The sequence below is a fragment of the Chiroxiphia lanceolata genome, chromosome 14 (genome assembly GCF_009829145.1).
Source record: "Chiroxiphia lanceolata isolate bChiLan1 chromosome 14, bChiLan1.pri, whole genome shotgun sequence".
Classification (NCBI taxonomy): domain Eukaryota; kingdom Metazoa; phylum Chordata; class Aves; order Passeriformes; family Pipridae; genus Chiroxiphia; species Chiroxiphia lanceolata.
Genome location: NC_045650.1, coordinates 4,782,633 through 4,804,473, shown reverse-complemented (window position 1 = coordinate 4,804,473; position 21,841 = coordinate 4,782,633). Strand labels below are relative to the sequence as shown.

Sequence of the window (21,841 nt, the reverse complement as noted above, 5' to 3'; positions counted from 1 at the left end):
CATAGCTGCTAATCCTCAGTGGATCAGTTCCACTCATTATCTGTTATTTAATGAACATACAATAACTAATAAATCTCTAAGGGAGACTTTTAACCAGGGCATTTTTGAATGTTAATACTTAACAGATATATGAGTCTATTATGCAGAGTCACAAGTTTTTCAGATTTTGAAAACTTAATGGGTTTATACAAACAAGTTCTCAATTCTGGTGATCTTAAAAGTCTCCTGTGCTTTCTTCATCTCAGCTTCCAAAGGAGAGGGTTTAGAGGCTGCTGAGATGAACAGAAGAGTAAAAGAGAGACAGGACTTTCTCTGTGGCTGCTGATTAAATTGCTTTTAAAAGTCACATTCTTACCCCAAGAAGTATTGCCCTAAATCATGATGAATCCTATACATGCAATCCTGAGCATATAAATCCTATATGTCTTTTAGCTTCCTGTAAATAATAGTTTCCAAAGAGGTTCCTGCTAACAGGCTACTGTAATTTCATTTGCCTGGATTTCAGTTTAACAGTCCTCTTTGGCACTATTTCCTCTCCTTTTACCACAAAGAGCACTCAATTTCCAATTAAGATATCATTTTGAAATGATTAATTTTACAGAAGAGTGCATAGTTTAAGTAAATTTCATTGTCTATTGCAACCATGAAAATGAATGGCCAAGGAGAGGACATGCCAACTGTTCTGCAAAAAAACCCTATGAACAAATATGACTATGAATTAACACTTAGATATCACACAAACAGCCATATATGTCATCTTAAATGGGAGTTATTTGAGTAATTCAAAAGCTGATGATTTGGAAAAGCAAAGTATTCGAGCTCCTTCTGGTAACTGCATTTCCCATTGTCTCTCCCTATAAAACAATCTCTGCTTCGAGGAATTTGCCTTCAAACTCAGGGTCTTGGTTCAAAATGTTCATGCAGAAATAAAAGTGTCAAATAATAATGTCATTCTTAATCACACAGTGAATCACTTTCTAAGAGAACTGGTTGATCATGTCATCTAATGTTTTACCAGTTACACAAATGTACACACACAGGGAAAACACAGTTTTCCCTATAAGCAACAAAGGAGCTGAAATTCTCTCTGTATCATCTGTCCTATAAATGAGGGTGAGGTATCACCATGTGAGACTGCACATGGATCAAGAAATTGTCTATGCCTAAACATTTGTGTAGAAATGTGGTGCTGAATTCCCCCTCCCATAATGAATAACACTACGAACAGACTCTTCTTTTGCTGGTAAACAGCTCCATTTTTCAGTCCTGTAATCAGTATGCATCTATTTAGCTACTTAACAGCAATGTGCTCTGGTTCATTAGGTAGCTACTGTTGTGTCTCAGCCTAGTTAAAATTTCACAGCAAGTTAATCTATTTTATTACAAATGAGAACACAAGTGATAATGTCCTCACCATTTTCCAAACACAGGGTTAACAGTATTTGTAACAAATCAATGAGGGTATTTAAATAGGAAAATTGCAAATCTCAAACCTAAACTTTTTTTTTTTTTACACATTGATGACTTCATTTTATTTGTCATCTATGTATTTTACAACCTCGCTACTTTTCGTATATTTTATTATTTTTCCTCTTGAAAATGGCTCCATTCTCCCCTGTCTGGTTCTATATCAGGTAAATTCACAGTAAAAGAGAAGCATTCCTAAAAAAAGTAATACTTTCTCCATTTGTATTTTTCCTATTCATAAATTTGCAAGATTCATATTCCAGGTTATAATTTAATGAATTATACATAAAAAATGTACATATTGTGAGAATTTTATGAAAAATGAAAACATTTCTCAAGATCTCACCTATTTATCTACCTACAGTACCTACTTTATCTTATCTTTCTTCTTTCCTTTACAGAGCTATAACATAAATTCTGTAAAAGGACTTTTGCAGTATTTAATTCTCTTGAAGGGTAATATATTTGTCTCACTAAAGATCAGTGTCTTGCTCAGCCTCAGAAAATGTAGCTACAAAGCTTGACATTGTTAATTTTAGTTGTGATTTAGGTTAACGGCTCTGAAGTCATCAAGTCACCCAATTTCCAGATACATCCTTGATTTCACCTCAATATCCCCTTTTCTATCCCCTGTGAGGTGGTATTCCACACAAATAATATGAAACACTACATAACAGTTGCATCCACACTAGTTTTATTTGAAATATATATGAACAGCATACCTATTTTTGACATAATCATCTTGACCTTAATTCCTTACCTCTGATTTTTTTATAGTATTGATCTTCATTTTATGTCAAGAATTTAGAGAAATGATGCTGCTGGATTTTCCTTTATTTTTCTTTATTCTTAGTTCTAATGCAGCTGTAATTACTCTTCCAAATGTTAATCTATTAATGAGTTCCTAGAGGATTTAATGGCATTTCACTGCTGACAAGCAGGTTTGGGACGTTTGACTGAATCCTGGATATTTTATTCAGACATTTATCTCAATATTTCATATTTAATTGAGGTGCTGCTGCTCTACTCTACAAGGCTCTGCAGTGGCAGCAGAATTGGAATTCACCCTCACTAACAAAATGGAAAGGAAGGAAAAATGGGGATTCTGCTGGTTTTAGGTCTAGATTAGGGTTGTCAAGTATTGGGAGAAAGATTTTGAGTTGATGGCCATGTTGGAAAAACAGAGTTCATGGGCTGAACCCTACCAAATTCACTGCCAAATCACCATGCATATTCTCAAAGTGGACAGCACAGTTACAAATTCTACAAGCCAGGAGGTTTGTCTGGAAATGTCTGTGAAGCAGAAGCAACAGACTGGATGCAGCCTCCCTCACCTCCAACCACAATTCCACGCTGTTCCCACCTCCCTGGCTCAATTCCATCCTCAATGAGTGAGAAGAATAAGAAAAGTTAACACAATTCACAATCTCAGTTAGCAAAGAACTGAATTGCTAAGACTCATTTTTTTAAGTCAATACTAACACAGATTTCTTTCCAATTGACCTTAGTTGATACTATTTGAATTCTAATAACAAGTACATTTTTAACAGTGTTCTAAAGTTTACAGTCCTTAATTCAAGCATTATGGAGAAAAGCAACATATAACTGAAATTTAGGCTTTTCCAAGAAAAAGAATAATCCTGACACAGTGAGTAGGAGCTCTGCTACACCCAAACTGATGCTGGGGAGTGGCCAGCAAGAAACAGGATGGTCACAGTCACTGTTTCTGGGCTAGAGAAGAGTGGCTTGGTTTGTATTTTGGATCATTTCAGCCTGGAAATGAGCACACACAAACTATGGGTGACTTGTTGGTCTTCCGAGCTACTTATAGTACCTCTGATTGCTGCAGGAACTGGAGATGAGCAAGGTAAACAGCTGGTCTAAAAACTAAGATAGGATCTGGGTGTCTGAAAGCCAGCTGGATCCCATTCATCTTTTGCAGTGTATCGGGAAGTCATTCGCCTAAAATATGTACTTTGTCATTTAAAATGCAAGGTTTTTTGCACAGTGTACATAGAGTTGTTTCAGTTGTAGTCAACTGGCAATTATTTTCCCACCGAATTTAAGAAATCATAAAAACTCTCCTACGTTTACTGATTTTAATACCAGATGTTCACTCACTAATCCCATTACCTCGTGACTACTTCCTATCAATCCATTAATTGCCAGCTGCTCAGCCAAACAGAGAACTGCAGCTAATCAGATGGTGTTGGGAAACAGCCAAACAGGAGCTGCCTTCTTCCCCATTTCTTAAATTAGCAGTCAGTGGGACAACCTTCAGCTGTGTGCTCACATCTTACCTTTACTTTTTACTTTGAACCCGAAAGCACAACAGTGAGTAAAACTGGAAAGGATCCCCACTGGGAACTTTGTGCTTCTACCCCTTCTAAGAATCCTTTCACCCAGTGCTGCTGTGGAATGGAGGAAAGGCACTCCCAGGACTAATGATGATAATGCTGTATCTCATCTACCTCAGAGCTTATATTAGTTATTAAGGACAAATGCAAATGACCAAGCCAATACTAAAAAGATCTGAGCCAGAACTAAGAGCTAATATGTGCTTGGCCTAACAATTTCCCCTTGCAAGCTCTGCAAAAAAAAGGGATATCTTGTTTTTTTCCACTTGGAAGTTTAAAGTAAGTGTTCAGTGCTTAAAACCTATCAACGAGGTGTGTGGGTGGTAAGGAGCCAGGTATTCTTGGCACTGCAGGGAGAAGGATATGCCTCCCTCCAAAGGAGGAGATGAGAAGGGCATTTAATACAACTTGAAGGGATCTGAACATCTCCCAACGGAGCAGTTTCCCTGAATCAGTGAATAAAAGGATATAAACCTGCACACTCCCTACTCCATCACCTCAAATACAGCCACAAAAATTAACCTTATAAGAAGCAAACAAACTCCTCTGTCTCTAGTCCCATTTCAGCAACAAGCTGCCAGCAATGAACACATGCTGTGAAACAGGGCAGAATAAATCTAATAATGAGAAAAATAACGTACATTGTACAGAAGTTTAATTTTATAAATGCTGTAATATTCTGAAAACAAGTCATAATGGACTGAATGCACAGAGAGATGTGAAATTAAAGATGTTACAAATTCTGTAATGGGAATTGTTTCTATTCTGAGAAGAATTGTTTCAGAGTATTCTGAGATGGCCACATTTTTCTGGCTGTCAGGTAAATGTTATGAATGTGAATTGTACAGCACACAGAAAATAGCACCTCTCAGCAATAATTACACAGCCCATCTGTATTCTCTTTAGGGAATTTAAAATCATGTCATATACATCCTTTACAAATGCCTAAACAATCCCACAAAATCGGGAGAAAAACAGAACTCAAAGAGAAAGAGACTCAAAACTCTCTACTGCTTGTCTAGATTCCACTGCACTAGTATTGCTTTGTTCTATCAGACTTGTTTCTAAGGTACACTGGGGTCAAATTCTGAAAGAATTCTGAAATAAAAAAAAATTAAAAAACTTTATTTTGTGGAGTGTTTTTGATACAAAGCATCTCAATTACATTTATTTTAATTTTTTTCCTCTAGGTTTTCCAGCTGCATTCAACAAAAGTGCCATTTAACTCCTAACTGAGACCCGGATAAGAGCAGAAAGAGTAAGAGAAAAGTAGGAACACAGCAAGCATGAGGGGATGACAAGAGAAGAAGAATGGACAGCAGGAAACCAATTTTCAGAACTGCTCCTACTCTGGAGCAGCACATCCCTCAGCAGCCCCAAAGAGGCTGCTGGCCAGAAAGGAAGGGAGGGAGCACAAGGAGAGATGGAGTAAGAGGAGGGTGAGATGTGAACAAGAGGAGCAAGGAATGCCCAAAATATGTGGGGTGAATAGTATGAAAAGTAGAGGATAATTCTGGAAAAAAAGAGTAAAAGAGTCTCAAATCCCTGGGATAAAATTTTGCCTCATTACTCTCAGTATTCTTTTTGTATCTAACACAACAGGGAGCAGCTTAAAGGCCCTTGGGTTGGGTTTGGTTCCCTCAATTTCAAGCCCAGCCTAACCGGAGTTATCATCTCCCACCAGCCTGTTTCCAAGGACAGCTGGGAAAGTGGCCTTTCTGTCAAGGCTCCTCTGAACTTTGCTTCTGAAGACCTGAAAATATTGTTACTGAGTAGATTTTCCTGAGTTTCAGTAACAAAATTACTGGATGACAGTAAACTGCTACACTTATTCACAGAATCACAGACTGGTTTGGGTTGGAAAGGACCTTAGAGATCACCTAGTTCCAACCCCCTGCCATGGGCAGAGATGCCACTCACTACATCAGGTTGCTCAGAGCCCCATCCAACCTGCCCTTGAACATTCAATATTCTTTTGAGCCTAAACCATGACTTAAGTGCAGTTCAGGTAAGTTCCAGCCCAGACTGGTCCCCATTTGACACCTGGGCCAGTAACTGGACTGCAGAGTACATCCAGCTGAAGAACAGCTCTGGAAAAAAGAGAACTAACAGGACAGCAGGCACAAGAGGGAGAAGAGAGAGAGTGGGGAAGTCGATATTACTGTGAGATTTTGCTTTTGCCATATGAGACTCTCAATTACACAGATTCTTCTGAGCCAAGTTTCCAACAAAGCAAACTCCTTCAGATGTACAGTAAATCCCTGAAAGACTGGATTTATCCTGGAGACACTGCCAGAACTGCAGCCACAGTGCTGCTGGTGGGTGCTGCTGTAATCACATCACATCATGTAATAGATGGCTAAGGAGGTTTTGTGAGCCTGGCCATTGTGCCTCCCTAATTTATAGTGTTCCTGTCAGGAAGAAATCAAGTTTCATAGTTATGACATTTCTTTCTGGAGCACTAAATGTTAACTTTGCTGATCATGCATATCTTGGTAGAACAGCTTATTTCTAAATGGCAAACGTGATATAAAAAGCATAATGACTTCATTCAAAACCTTTATAAAGCAGCTGATTCTCACACCTATAGAAAACAAGCCAAGTGGTATTTTAGTCATCAGAGTGTGGAAACAGATACACACTCAATATATTCGATTCATTTCTCCCATTTTAAGTAACAACATGATACTGGGATTGAAAACTAGTCATTTTTTGTACTTTTTAAATGCACTTATACAATATCCTGTAATAAAAGTAATATCACTGACAGCAGCAGCAGCAATGCTTTTCTTTTACATGTTTCATTTTGTACAAGGATTTCATGTTAACTGACATCATTCAGCGTTGGCTGATTGCACTTAAGGGAAGGAAAGGAAAAAAGGAGCCTCACACTGTAATAAAATCCATCTACAGGTTCAGCACTCAGGACAAACAAGAGGAAGATGCAGCATCACTTGACAGGTGAGAGTAACAAAGCAATGGATCCACACTCCACCTCTGGCATGTCACCTACTGGTGTATTTTCCTCTACAACATGGAGAGGAAATAATTCCCACCAGAGTGCTGGCCAAACCTACTGTTGCTGTGGAGATATTGTGTATCCTCTAGTGCAGGTGTTGGACAAAAATAGCTGTAAATGAGAAACTCATATCAGCAAGGGCCTGCAAAATAACACCCTGAAACCAAATTGCTTGCAAAACCTGTAGTTTAAATCACAAAGAACTGGCATTGTTTACAAATACAGATTTAATCCTCATTTTGACATACTGATAGCATTTAAAATGTAATCAAAGCTTCTGAACTCTACTTGCTGCTACAAATTTTCCACTGCTGCATTTCAGTGATGGTTTTCTCATGAGGTCTCTGAACAGGTAAAGACAAAGTTACAGAGTGAAATGAATAAAATCTCAACTAATTTTGAACAGTTTAGGTACTTGCATTAACTAATGGACAGCTGAACATCAGAGACAGCACTTTTTCCCTCTCCAGTGAACAACTCTGAAGATACATGGATGATAAGAAGTACAACTAAGTTTGATAGTTATATATAGAATAGTTTCTGAGCTTTCACAGATGCAGCACAGATCTTCCTCTCGCCTCTAGAGAGTGTTAGTACCCATTTCTAATCACATTACAGGTTTACTGATAGATCAGAGCAGCTGAACTCCTTGGCTGTTGTGGTGGGCATTTCCTCAGCCTGAGGCACTCCCAGGAGCAGCACACCAGGTGAGCTGCAGTCGGCACAAACTCGCTGCCTCTCCATTGTTATCCAGGAGAAAATCACCGTAAATGCTTTTGTAAGCCACAAAGAGCTGGTTTTTTTTAAAAGTCTGACGTACCTTTATGACAGAGGCCCCCGCCCTGGAGAGGGGACTGTGCATCTGTGCAGCTGCTGCCATGTTGGCAATGGTGTTGAGGTGGTTCATCTGGTTCATGGCCATGGCCACGGAGGCGGGGGGGAGGCTGACGGGGAGCAGGGGGTGCGGCATCATCATGAACGGCAGGTCTATCCCTGGAAAACAGCAGGGGCAGGTCCTGGGTCAGTCACTCCTTTCACACCCCTTTCCACAGCCCACGTTCCACTGGAACGCTGACTGGTCAAACCCAGCGTCACCATGTGTTTGGGATTTTGATGCTTCTCGGGGAATGGTTGCCTTTGCATCCCAGGAAAGGCTGGTTTGTATTGGGGAAAGAAAGTGAGTTTGTATTGGGGAAGCCATATTTAAATAAATATATAACAGTGCACAAGTTCAGTGATCTCTTTGTTAAGTGAAATAAAGACAAACCCCCCACAAAACATAAAATTTGCGTGTTTTCCAATACATCAGATGAGTATTTATTAATAATTTTTAGCTGATCATACACTCCTACCAAGTCCTCTTACTATTATCAGTTCACATACAGCAACCTGAGACCAGATTGTTATATCAGGCCTATTTCTTGAATCCAGGAAGGTGTGGGTTGGACTACAGACACTAGTGAACTATTGTACAGAAGGTCTGTGATCTGGAACATGTAATGAAAGGTTAAAATTGTTGCCAGAGGTTTTAATTTTCAGGATGTCACTTTAAATTGTCTTCTGCTATGGTTATAAACCAATTTAAGAAGGTGTGAAATTCATTTGGACCAACTTGGAGATCTTGACATTGCCAAAAAGGTGAAGTTACTGCTAGCAAGAATTGGATTCTCATACTTCATTAATATCCATTTCAGCATGTGTATTACTTCTTGTATTTAGTAATGACAGCAACGGAAAGCAAGACCAAGACACTGAAAAAAAATTGTTTCAGGTTATTGTGCATTTGAGAGTTCTTTAGAGGGACCACTTTAAGATAGCTACTTTTGGGCATCCAAAATTATTTTTTCAGAACAAAAATAGGGCTCATTTTGCCAGACAAAATGTCCTATCATATTTCTAAATGAAATTTAGATCAGAAATTCTCATTTAGAAATTCAGGGGCGAGTATTAAATAACACAAACATATAGCTAATTATAACCACATGCTATTCACATTAATCACTGCTAAAAGGATTTTAACTTTTGGCTCTATCATAACTATTTGAAATGAAAAGTCCACTCCCCATTTTGGTCTATGACAAAACTAACAATAAAAATTACCACTGACTGAGATAGCTTATGTTATTCCTATATAATTTGACTACAGTGGGATAAAAACACCACAGTGCCCACCAGGAAAGGTAGAACTGCAACATCCTGAGCTCCCACACTATTTCTGTTTAACATGAGTATATCATGATCAACAACTGTGATGTCTAATGATTCACTATATATTTTATATGATGATCCAGGCCAATATTAATTATGATAGGCAATAAGCAAAGCCCACATCCATCTCCCTTCCCTTCAAACCACACTGACAGTGTCTGCATCCATAAGCCTTTGTTCCCCTGCAGATCTCCCTTAACAGCCCAATAATCTTCCCTCATCCTCTATAGAGTTCCAAAACTCCCAGACACCATCTGGCCACACTGAGTTGTATGTCTACTTAAAGTCCAATTGACATGCAAACTAAATGCAAACTACAAACAGAATTTAACAGCACATCACCAGTTTTAAGACACAATCCGTCAAACATTTCAGAGGACTATGAGGAAAATACATCCTGCACTTGCAAATCATTGGGCATAATGTCTGACATTCAATAAAGCCTTTAACAGCCTATAGACACCAGCCTACTAGAAAATACCTTTAGGAGCAAAGAACACAAGATGCCTGTATGTAAAATATATTCAGGTGCTGAATTATGTAAGAATATAAAAGGGAAGGTTAAACTACAGTGAATTTGAGTCCTATGACCTGGTGATTTTTAGCTACTGACTCCTAAGCCAAAATACTCAAGTCCACACCTTCCTATGCACAAAGCAGACCCTTCTTATAGGAGTCATTTCAATAACTCTGATTTGTTCATGTCTGGGGCCCGACAGAGGTAGCAAGGAAGTAACTGCTCCTAAAATTGTGTAAGGGGTCAGAAATCTCATTACTCCACTAAAACTAACATTAAAAATCAACTTTCATAACTCTGAGGATGAAAAGCTTAAACAAGTAACAAGAGTTCAGAAATAACGAGCTTTTCATTCTTCATCCATCATCAACAGTTAGAGTTAACTTTATTCCTCAATAACTTTTAAAATATTAATCCTGAACACCTTTCTTGGAATATATTTCCATTCCTTTTCTTCCCTCTTTGGGTACAAAGAAGGGGAACTGCTGACTTCCCACCTGCCCCCTTCCTAAGGGAAAGAAAAGAGATGGCTTTAAAGAGAGCTCCAAGTTTCAAATCCAAATTGTGTCATTTCATTCGACCTTGCCCACATCTGGCAGGTGCAAGGCAAAACAAGGCAGAGGGATTGCTCCTGCTCACTTTTAATTGGTAATTTTGCATTTATTCCTTGCTCTCGTATTTTGTGGTCAGCATTTTCATCTGGAATGGAATTTTCTAACATAGCTAAAGTTGTAAGCAACTTTATGATTATTTTTCCCTTCAGTCCAGGCCATGGAAATGTCAATTTAACAGTCCCAAACCCAGCAGTGAGTGACTGTTCCAACAGAGTGGCTTGGACATGAGGCACAAGTGCAGCAGACAGTGGGAAGACTGACCCTCCCGTTGCTCCAGTGTCTCCCATCACTTCCCCACCTCCACCAGGCTGGGAAGGAAAGCAAACCCAGCCCCCAGCAGGGCTCCAGGTACTCTCTTTTCCCAGGAAGAGCCCAGTACATACTGTTGGTGAGCAGGTGGTTCTGCTGGAGAGGACTGAGCGGGTGTGCACTTCCAAGGCTCGACTGCCCTGACAGTGTGGGATGGCCAATGCTGTGCTGGGATCCCGTCGTAATGGGAGACTGGAGCTTCTCTTTATCCCAGGAGGATTCACTCCCACCTGTGAAACAGAGCAAACCAAACCATGAATGGCATACACTGGTATTTAGAGACATTCTTCTTGGTTAGCAGTAGGCTAATACTCTTTACCATGGCACAGGCACAGCATCTGAAAGCTGCACCTGAATCTTTCAAAAATAAATGAATAAATAGGCATCAGTCAAAAAAGAGGACTGCAAACTTTCAGCAACACCTACCTCATAACACTGGTTTCTGGGAACAGGGAAAGCTAAACGTTTAAGGATAAGATCATACAAGTAAACATCAGTCATGATTAAGGAAATAAACAGAAATGGAACAGCTGAGGCACTAAATCATGATCTCCTGCTATCACAGGACATGAGGTCACCCAGTCCCTGCCACAGACTCGTCCATGTCCACCCTTGGGCTCCTCAGGTCTCTCACCACTGTCAATCTTACTGGGCCATTCCCTCCCTCCAGTTCTCACCCAGCATTCCAGCTGAAACTCATCCCCAAAGACCTCACGACAACTTATCCTTCCACTGTTTTACCTCTGAGCTTCAAAAGCTTCCCCTCCACTGCTGGGTTTGACCCTGGGGATGTCCTAAGTGACACAGTTTCTTCACTTTGGTGGGTTAAATGAGCCAGGCATAGGCTGGGCTTGGACATCATCAATATTCAGGAACTTAAATTAAGGAGTCCAGTATTTATTATGCATAGTAATTACTGTCTAAACCAAAAATGGTCTAGAGAACTAAGCACTTGTGGTCTAGAATCTCTGGTTTTCCAAAAAAGCAATTTTACAGACTGTAGTTTTTTTTCAGTATTACACTTCCACACTTGAATAACAAACTCCTTTTACACAGCTGTTAACTAGACCATGTTAGTGAATTCTAAAATACATCTGGTCCCCAAGACAAACCACCAAAAAAGAGTTATACTGAACATTTCTAAAGGAGAAAAGGTATTTTAAGTTCGTTCCCTTCCCGAGTGCACCCCACATTCTCAATTAAATTACAGATTGTTAAAAAACATGTAACTGCTGCATTGACTTTGTCACTTTCATATTCAATTAAAATGGTTTTTTTTTTGCTTGCTGCCTCTATCTGCTGCACCCCAGTAATTTATTTACTTATTCTAATTGCGATTCTTGTTCATGACTTCAAAACAGAGAAATTCCATTCTTTTATGACAGCACTTGGCTAATAAGCATGATTAATACTGCTAAATGCAAAAGTTTGAAAGATCAATGATTGAGAAAAAAGGAAAACACTCCATCATTTTAGCACAATGTCCAAGTATGAATTACCTTCCTATGAAAGAGCTGTAATTTGTAAAATGGTAATACATTGACAAAGAAAGACACACTAAATTATGCCATGTGATGTAATATAACATGGCCTAGTGCAGCAATTAGAAGAACTTCTACAGTTAAGGCTGTGTCAGCATCTTTGCTATTTAATATACTGTATATCAGCTCTTTCAAATAACATTTGACTGCTACTTAGAAGTTCTACATTTTGACCATTGTTAAACACAGGTGGTATTATTTGGTAAATTATTTCTCAAGTTAAATGTCTAATTTATAAAGCAGTTTCTGTGGAAATGCTAAGCATTTGATTTTATCCAATGAGTTTTATTTTTCTCCATGTGCTTTTCCAGCAAATTTGTCATTTACACTTTCTTCTTCCTCAAAAAATATGACATGTACCTTAGCATGAATTTTTTGTACGTGTAACTTTATGTATCAGGGCAGTGGCAAAAAAACTGGGCCCAAGAGTTTATCAGAAATTTCTGAATGAAAACTGAAAACTTAAACCTGCACTCTTCATCTGAAAGTCTCCCTCACCTCTTAGTTCTGTTCCAGACTTCCAACCCCAGCACAGACAGTCTAAACTCAGCTCATTTACTTATTTCTGGGAGTTTCTCTTGTCTCTCAGAGCCTCGTGCCCTACCCTGGGGGCTGCAGAGTCAGAGCCCTGCCAGCTCTCTGAGCCCAGCTCTACAATCAGTGCATGTTCCATAGGAAAACACCACTATTCCTCTTTTACAGATGGAGAATTGCACTGGGAAGAACAGGGACTTGCCTAAGGAAACACAGGAAACCTGCAATGGAACAGGAAACTAAATTTAAATCAGTACAGTCCAAATCACTGGACCAGTTTTACTTACAGATGGAGACAATAATAACTTTTTTCCCCTGCAAATTCCACTTGTAAATATGCTCCAGTGTTCAGTGCCAGCAACACAAGAATAAATTGCAATACACTTATCTCTCCAGACCACTCCTGTATTCTTATGTTCCCTATCACTTCTCCTTAGAGAAAGAAAAAAATACAGCTGAGTGTACGAGGTATAATAAAAGTGGATGTTAAATGAAATGTATCCTGCAGCCTGCAGCATCCCACAGATAACAGCTTCATCTGGACTGCAGTTACTGTGGAGTAGCAAGTCTCTTGAAAAGAAAATAATAATTAGAACAACTTCTTACCTAGAACTGTTCAGTTGTGAAGTGTTTTATAAGGGCACTGATTGGCTCCAGCAGGGAAAGCAGAGGTGTAGAATTACAAAGCCAGTTCCCTGTTTCCTGGCTCAGCAGTGGGAAAACTAAACTGGAAGAGAAGTCAGGGCTCACAGGTCCTAATCCTGTGCCCTGTGCCACAGATACCTCCAGTTCATCTCACCTGCAGTCCCTTTGCACAGCTAAAAAATAACCATTTTACAAGAAAATTTGCATTCTTCCCTTCAGTATCTATTCCCATACAGTAAGATTATATATAAATTAATAGCAAGGCAGAACTAGATTCACAGCATAAACCAAATATGTGAAATGCAAACCTGTGGTGATATACTCAGCCCTTTTACTGTCATGCAATGTTAAAAAAAAGTATTTCTTTTTGAGCATCCAATTTTCTTATTTAGTAACACAGTTGTCAGCACGCTAGATCAGCAAATACATATCTGACATATATACATATCAATGCACACTTCCAAATTCTTTGTTACCATAACAATTAGAAATGAATACACCCATAAAAAGTAAATCCTTCTTAATGCTTCAAATTCAGGTTTAACTACATTTGTTCAGGAGATTTCTGCTGGTTGACATTCTTTGTCCAAATAGGTGCCATCCATAAGGCAAAGATGTCACATTTTAATTCTCCACCCTGTCTTTGGTATGATGAGTTTATAGGTGAAACTAAAAATGAAACTTTATGATACGAATCACACAATACACCCCAAAAAAGTAATTCTTTGTTTGACTCATCATAATCAAAAGGTTTGGTCTTTAGAGAAATTTGTATTAGGGAAAAATAATTTCTTTGTCCATACTAAGCTAGTAAAGGCTCTCATTCTTTTTAATACAGCAGATAAAGACTAAAATTAAACAATGATCCAGACCACTGTATATAGAGAGATGAATTTCAAGTAAGGTATATATGAAACAACAGAGGAAAAATTATGTGAAAGAAGAAAGCAAACTTACAACACTAAAGAAAACAAGACAACAGGAAGTAGCATTGGGACTTAATTCTTTTATATGAGGGGAAATACAGCTTTTCATTTATTTTACATGAGACAGAATGTTTCATTTTAAAATATTAGTAACTTGATTCATAAGTGTCACAGGAATACTATCAGAGCACTCAGAAGTCTGTTGATTTGTCAAAGTGCCAATACATCATTTATACACTTTACCAAAAGCTTTACATTTAACTCTCCTACCCACTCCCCACACGACCTTCCCTCCAACAGATAAAACTAAAGGACAAAAAGGTAATTTTTCCTTATCTTGTTTGCATTCTAGTCGATCTTGTCCCAGAACAGATTGTACTCAGCATTAAAAACAGGCAAAAGAGACAAGAACCTCCATCTTCCAGAGCTCCTGGAGCTTGTCAGGCTCAAGCAGAGATCATGGTTTCCTTACCAGAGCCAGGATAAAGTGGGAAGAAATGTCTGGCCTGCTTCAACCCCCCAGTTCAGACCATGCAGCAAACGTGGGGTGCACAGCTCTGCTTTCAGATTTTCAGCTAAATGCACAATATGGATTAAAAGAAAGGGTTGGCTGCACTGTCCATGGAAATGTGCATGTTTCAGATGGCACAGATAAAGATGGACTCTATGTGGATTTGCTGAGAGTTATTTATGATCTACTTAATATACTTAATAATTAAAAGTCTGATATTTACCAGTCTTAACAGGTTATTTATCACTGCACGAATTACATACATGTTCAACTAAGCAAAAGCAGAACTGATGCAACAACTCCAATCAATTCTCCAGTAAACATTCCCTCAATGCCATTGTACAGCCCAGGAGCCAAATTCTGTATAACTGGCACATTCAGGTGAGATCAGGAGTTAAATTACAGGTACCATGAACAGACAGGGAAGGTCAGCCCAAGCAACCCACACACGTGCTGTGGGTGACACATCTGCACTCACAGACCCACTGCACTGACTTACAGTCATGTACCTGTCTATAAACAAAGTGCCTCTGTTTAAGTTTCATTTTGTTTAGCTGAAGCAAATGCAAGTGATAATCTCAGCTTCAGTTTTCTGAAAATGCTGCTACTTGCCCATCTTTGATTTTAGCAATTTTAGAAGATAACTCTTAAGGCCACAAGTCTTCCAGCAATAAACCTCCCTGTGTGTTTTCTCTTCTTCCAAGTAAACCCCAAAAATCTTTTTTTTTTTTTTTTTTTTTTTTGGTGAAGATATATTTAATTAGTTTCTTGGGTTTAGGTATTGAAAGATCTCCAGAAACTAATCCAAGTTCAATTCGGTGACAGTTTCTTTTCATTTGGTTTCAAATTCATTTTATCAGCCTTAAAACTATCTGGTTGAGCTAAATGAAATCCCCTCTGTCAGAGGCACCTCCAAATTGCACAACCACGCTGTTTCAATCTCTGTCTGTCATTTTATTTTTTGTTGTGATACATTTCTGAAAAATTGAACTCCAATTGTGAAAAGCAATGCCATCTCCGCTGGCCAATTTTATTCTAAAATTGTTCTTAAACACATTTTTCATCCCGTTGGGCGTACTAAGCATAACATCAGCTACAAAGAAAAAAGTATTCAGTGCATTGCTATTTCAGCACTGCTAATTCCAAAGTGTTTTGCACCCCTAACTTCTTTTATAAGTGTCCAGCACACAAAAAAGCCTTGGAAATTTTCTGGCTTACCTAGAACTCCATTATTCCCAAAACAACACAAGTCTGTGTTTTCATCAGGTGTCCCAGACTATTTGCTTTTACCAAAGACCCAATCTCACCTCAATACTGGGAAAAACTGTCACTTTTTTGGTCTACACAGAAGATCCTCTGCAAAAACATTTCAGGCTGCAACTTTCGGTCAGCTCTTTCCATGGACAAAATCAGGTAGAAAACAATTTCTGACATCTCTCATAAACTGAGCAAGGTCAGCAAGAGACCACCCAGGTCACATTCCTGGTCAATTGTCACTTTCCTTTCAATTGTCACAGAAACTTATGGTCAGAAAACCATAAAACTGTTCTGGGTCAGGATTATGACCCGTTTAACCCCAAATTCTGTGTCTCCTGTTGGCAGCAGATGATGTTATTTATGGAGACCACGCAACCATGGACACTTTCTGTGGTCCCTTATTACCCCCAAACAAACTCTTTCACTTTAAAAAGGGAATGAGGTTTTTAATCAGCCCCCAAAATCATGATACCCATCTGAAATCTACATTTGCAATGCATTTAGAGCTTTTATCCATGGATTTGTTTAGCTGTGTGCATTTGGCTACATCAACTTCTGGACTCTGCCCTACAAGAAAGCCATGAAAGTGTGTAGGGTAAGATATTAAAACTCAAGAAATCCAGTGATGGCTTTACTGGGCTACTTCCAAAAACTTATCAAGTGGTTCAGCAGATGTAATTACTGCTCAGCCCTGCCAAAGCTTTGAAATGTGCCCATTAATTCAGCAATTCCCAATCTGTCCATCAGTCAGTCATACTTAAAAAATATGTCTGTCAGGCCTTAGGTGAAGTAATCTGTTGATAATTACACAATAAGAAGACATCTGAAATCTGAATATAATTTCTAAACTTTTTGAAAAGTCTTAATGACAGCAAAATCAAAGTTTATTTCGCAGCAAACAGGACATTGAAGATAACTGGGAATGTGTCAGAATATTTGATGCCAATTTAATTAAGAACAATTAATTCCAGGAAGATACTTTTTGAGAAGACAAAAGCAGAGATGAGATACTTATTTAGGAACCTAATCATCCCTGTTGAACCATCAGCTGCTGCTTTTAAAATGAGTAGAGACACAGAAACAAGAAGGTGGTAAATCAATGTGTTCTGACATTCCCACATGATGACTGATGATGATGGTGCTAAGGCACAATACCAGAAAAGTCTCCTTATTGCCATTAATGTGCAGGGAAAAGAAAGAAAATGCAATGTGATTTAAGGGACTGGTTTGCTAAAACCACAAACTGCTCCAGGTATCTTCAGTTAAACTCAAAACACCAAACACATCTCAGTGGTTCAGCTGATTCAACTTATTCCACCACTGCACCCCATCAAAGTCACATTTAGCAAGATGAAACCTCCTGTCTGCAGAAAGTTAAAACACAAACTGTTATAATAATTGTCATTAAAATGCACTGATATTCACAAGCACCTCTCAGAGTTACCTGTACCTATTCTCCTCTTTTCTTTTGCTGATTTAGTCATGTATAAATATTAAACAAAACAAGTTGCTTCTGGGTCAGTAAGGAGTATGACAGGCTAGAGAAAAGCTCTGATAATTAATAAATGAAGCTTTTTCTGCCTTGTTAACCATGGGATAAGGGGCGGGGGGGGAGCTTGCAATCTTCATATCAATAGTTAAAGGTATTTATGGCTTCCTAGATGGAAATTAGCCATGATATTTCAGGAATAATGGTTCCCAGAATGACTGCATCCGAAGTGCTACAGTCCAACCTACAGTGACAGCTTCCCAGAACACTCTCCAACAATTCAGGCACTAGGAAATGCCTGAAAGAGAGGTATTTTCCTTGAATTTAACCACATTTAATAGACTTTTTTTTTTCCATTTAATTAAACAGATGTCAATTTTTTGCATCCACGACATCCTGTAGCAAGGAGCCCCCCAGCTTGCCTATGCACTGTATGAAAAACCACCTCATCTTATTTGTAGGTGTCTTTTGGGGGGTTAACTTGGCATTTGCTGCCTTCCTCTGATGTCTCCCAGTTCTTGTAGTGGATGAAATAGTAAGTTATAAAACCCTATTCTTCTCTACAATGTGTAGTACAGTTATTGCTACCATTTTATTAACAAGTGTGTGACTTTATTGCTATTTATTTTTCTCCACAAAGATAAGAATGCTGTACTAGAACAAGGTATCTCTTGTGGTTTAGAACCATCAACAACAAAATTAACTGTTTCCCACTGCAGGACCACAGTCTGTCTTCAGAAACACGTGCATTTCACAGAGAGAAAGAAGGTCAAAATTCTGGTCTGTCATGTTTTTATTACTGTTGATGATGCACAAGCCAGAAATAAAACAGCTTAACTTTCAGATCTTGAACACAGTTTGTAGGGCTGCCTGCCAGAAAGGATAAACATACATCCTTCTAAACTCAACAATGGCAGCCAGCGAGCACAGAGCTGGGATTTGTATCCCAGGGATGATCACACTGACACCTTCACTCACCACAACTAAGCATTTTCTGCCTTTTTTAAAAAATTTCTTAATATTTTCCCATATTTAACAATTTACTGAAAGAACCAGTGAGATACACGTATAGTGTATTTTTACCATGACTGCAGCTAGAGAGATAATTTGGTTTGATTTTGAGAGGCTTTGAGAACATCCTGACATCCGTGGCAGACAGGTAATGCTATGGTACAAAATCAGGTTATTCGAGTTTCAACGATTCATCATTTACTGTTTCTTTGAAATAATTCCTACGAACAGTTCAAGTTACAGATTGCACTCTTCTGAGTTAATTTCAAGTGACATAAATGGATTATGTAATCCTTTCAAAAACACCTAAACCTAAAAAAACTCCATAAAGTATGGCTTGAAAAAATTAAATAAAGTCTGTGGCCTTTTATGTACACACCTGGAAAATCTTCCAAACCTCCAGCATCTGCACCGAACTCAGTGGAAATTTTACCAGGGAATGAGAGGTTGCCAAGGGATGCTCAGCATTCTTTTATACAGAAGCTGAATGACTGTGAAAGCTCTGCAATGACACTTAATTCCACAGCCCGTGTTTCCACGAAGGAGGAGTAAGTGCAAACACTTGCACAGTTCCCACGAGCTGTGTCAGGGTGGGGAACACTGGGAAGGTCCATCCCAATTCTGAAGGTGCTCCATTTTTTTATACCTGCCATCTGATCCCTTGCACTAAGTATTACTGACTTCCAAAATATTTAGAATGCTGCCAAAACCAGGAGAGCCTGTGAGTAAACCCAATTCACATAAAAGGTCAGCAGTGACATCTGCGGTGTTTTAGTTAATGCCAGTCTAAAAATAACCCACAAAACCCCCCTGAACCACGTTAGCAGCCAACTTTGTACTTCCTTTAACAACCACTTTCAATTTTGCTCACAGTAATATCTGAATAAACTCCTACCACAGCACTTGGACATCTTACATGTTTAATCCATCTTTGACTTTCAGAACATTTCTCTCATTCAACCCTTGGGTACTCTCATCTCATTTCCAGTGCAATTCTCCTCAAGGAATATCAGTGGGAGTTTTGCACTGGCTTCTCTAAGGAGCAGGAGCAAACCCCTAGAAATGAGCAACGGTGTCAAATAAACCACTGAAGAAAATACATCTTAAATTTGTTAAAGGATACTCTATGTCTTCAAATTAATAATTCTTTTGTACTATAAACAACCACTACTATCAGAACAAACATTACTAAAATATTGACAATAATACCAGAAAAAGTATTTCTTAAGAAGAAAAAGTGAGAAGCTTCTGCAACAAAATGGAACAGCATAAGTGCCAAGCTGAACTCAACTAAGCTTGAGGTTTTGGACAGGATTCATTTCAGCTTGTGGTATAAGTATGCACCACCTTGATTATCATTTAAAAAAATATTGACAGCTTGCCTTCTCATACCAATGCCTAGTAACAAATTCCAAATGTTTTGTCACATTTCTTGTGAGCAATGCCATCTGCCAGAGGTGGCATTTCATGGCTGTTTACCCTGACTCCCTCCAAGAATTCATCTGCCACTATCTAATGCCGCCTGAATAAAGGGGATTAAGGCTCTGATGCAACAGAGACTATTGATAATTTGGTATAATTGGGAAGAAATGAAGATAAATGAGGTTGAGGATGGAGAGGCAATTAGTTGAGCTGCCTGTACAGCTGTGTTCTCGGCCTGGCTCCCCTGGCCTTTTCTTTGGTGAGGTATGTGCAAATTAAACATAATGACAAATACACTCTTCCCAAAGCTCTTTAGTTTGGGAAGCTTGAAGATCTGTTTTTCGCTTCGGAGATTCTAGGCAGCTTTCAGTTTGAAAAGAAAGAATAAAGAGGGTCATCCTCACTGCTGAGGTTTTTTAAAGGGATGCCCTCTGTCCCAGCACATGTCCCATGGCTCAGTAACTGTGGGTCCAGCACCCAGCTCGGTGTTCCCAGTGGAACAGAGCCTGGTGCTGGTCTGGGGGTTTGACCAAAAGGAGGAAGGATTCTGCCTCCCTCAGTGCCACACAGAGGTCATTCCACAACTCATGACACCTTTGCTACCTCTGTTTGGTGTCTTAGTCTGTAAATATCCTCTGTCCATGTCTTTGGTGAAGCAATAACCCCAGAGCATGATCCTCCTGAAATATGGACTCTTTAAAGCCCCACATTTTGCAGCTGAACCTCCACTTTATAAATTGTGCTAGCTTTTAAAAATACTGGTCAAAAAACCCTTGAAACTTCTACAATACACATTTTTCTCTAAAAAACATCTTAGCAGTGATAGATTTTTTTCAGCCATAATACAAAGACAGCTACCCAGATATAAGCCTTAGTTCTAAATTATACTATTCAGGTGAGGCCAAGTAATCAAGCTTGAACACCTTGAAAGATATTTAAATCCAAAGTGAACATGGTCAGACTACAAACCTCCAAATTAGAAGGCACAAATCTGCAGTTTGATTTGTAGTTCTTATTTCAAATATACTGAGATACGTTCATACATATACATGCAGAAATGTGCCTATATATGGTTTAACATAAATGTAAAATAACATACATTTGCCACAAGAAATGGCACTACATGTTTCACATATAATTCTAACAGGTTTTCATAAATGTCAAATAATGCCAAGATCCCCTTTAGAAAGAAAACCAGTATTTGCAGAGGCAGCTCTGGCTTTACAGACATGTTTGCCCAACTACTCAGCACAGTTCAAAAGCTAAACCAACCACTTAATTACAAAGGTACCTGTGACTTCTCAAAAGTAAATCCAGAAGGCAAAAAGAAGTAGCTCAAGAAGTATTTCTGCAATTTGTAGATGATTAAATTTTGAAGGTGAGATGTTGTATGACTGAACCAACCATTCATTAAGTTGACTTGAAAAGCTGTAATTTGTGGTTTATTATGGAGCATTTGCCCAGAAGAGCCACCACAGAGCCATAACTGATGATCAGGGATAATAGCCACAGATTTCAACAGATTTTCAGAGCTCCCTGGTATATGCTGAGAACAACAATATCAAAAGGTTCCTCTCTCCAGCACTGCTGGTGTCAAGGTTAATGAGCTAAAACTTGTTAAATTGATATTACCAAACTAATGACTTTTTTATAGTATACTGCATGGATTCTGACAAACGGGCTAATGCAGAATATTGCTGCTCTTAATTGAATTAGAAGTTATTGCATGTATACAATTAAGAGAACTAAAAATGGAGGTGCTGTGAGGGCATTTTCTATCTAGACCAGGCTATTGTCACATACTTCATGTGCTTCAAATAATACAGAATTATGGAATTCTACAGAATTATGGAATCACAGAATGGTTTGGGTCAGAGGGGACCTTAAAGCCCAACCAGTTCCACCCCCTGCCATGGTCAGGGGCACCTTCCACTATCCCACGTTGTTCCAACACTTCCAGGGGTGGGGAGTTCACAACCTCCCTGGGCACTTCAAACTTTTAAATATGAAATTA

The 21,841-nt window shown here is 38.8% G+C and overlaps 1 protein-coding gene across 4 annotated transcripts in view; it reads right to left on the bottom strand.

Moving 5' to 3' along the window:
• The window catches only part of DACH2 (dachshund family transcription factor 2), a 249,054-nt gene that overhangs the window by 51,203 nt on the left and 176,010 nt on the right, over positions 1 to 21,841 (bottom strand). For all 4 annotated transcript variants that reach the window (XM_032702180.1, XM_032702181.1, XM_032702182.1 and 1 more), the window contains exons 4-5: positions 10,566 to 10,721; positions 7,664 to 7,836 (exon numbers count right to left, since the gene is read on the bottom strand). In XM_032702180.1, the coding sequence (XP_032558071.1) occupies positions 7,664 to 7,836; positions 10,566 to 10,721 (329 nt within the window). The remainder of the gene's footprint in view (positions 1 to 7,663; positions 7,837 to 10,565; positions 10,722 to 21,841) is intronic.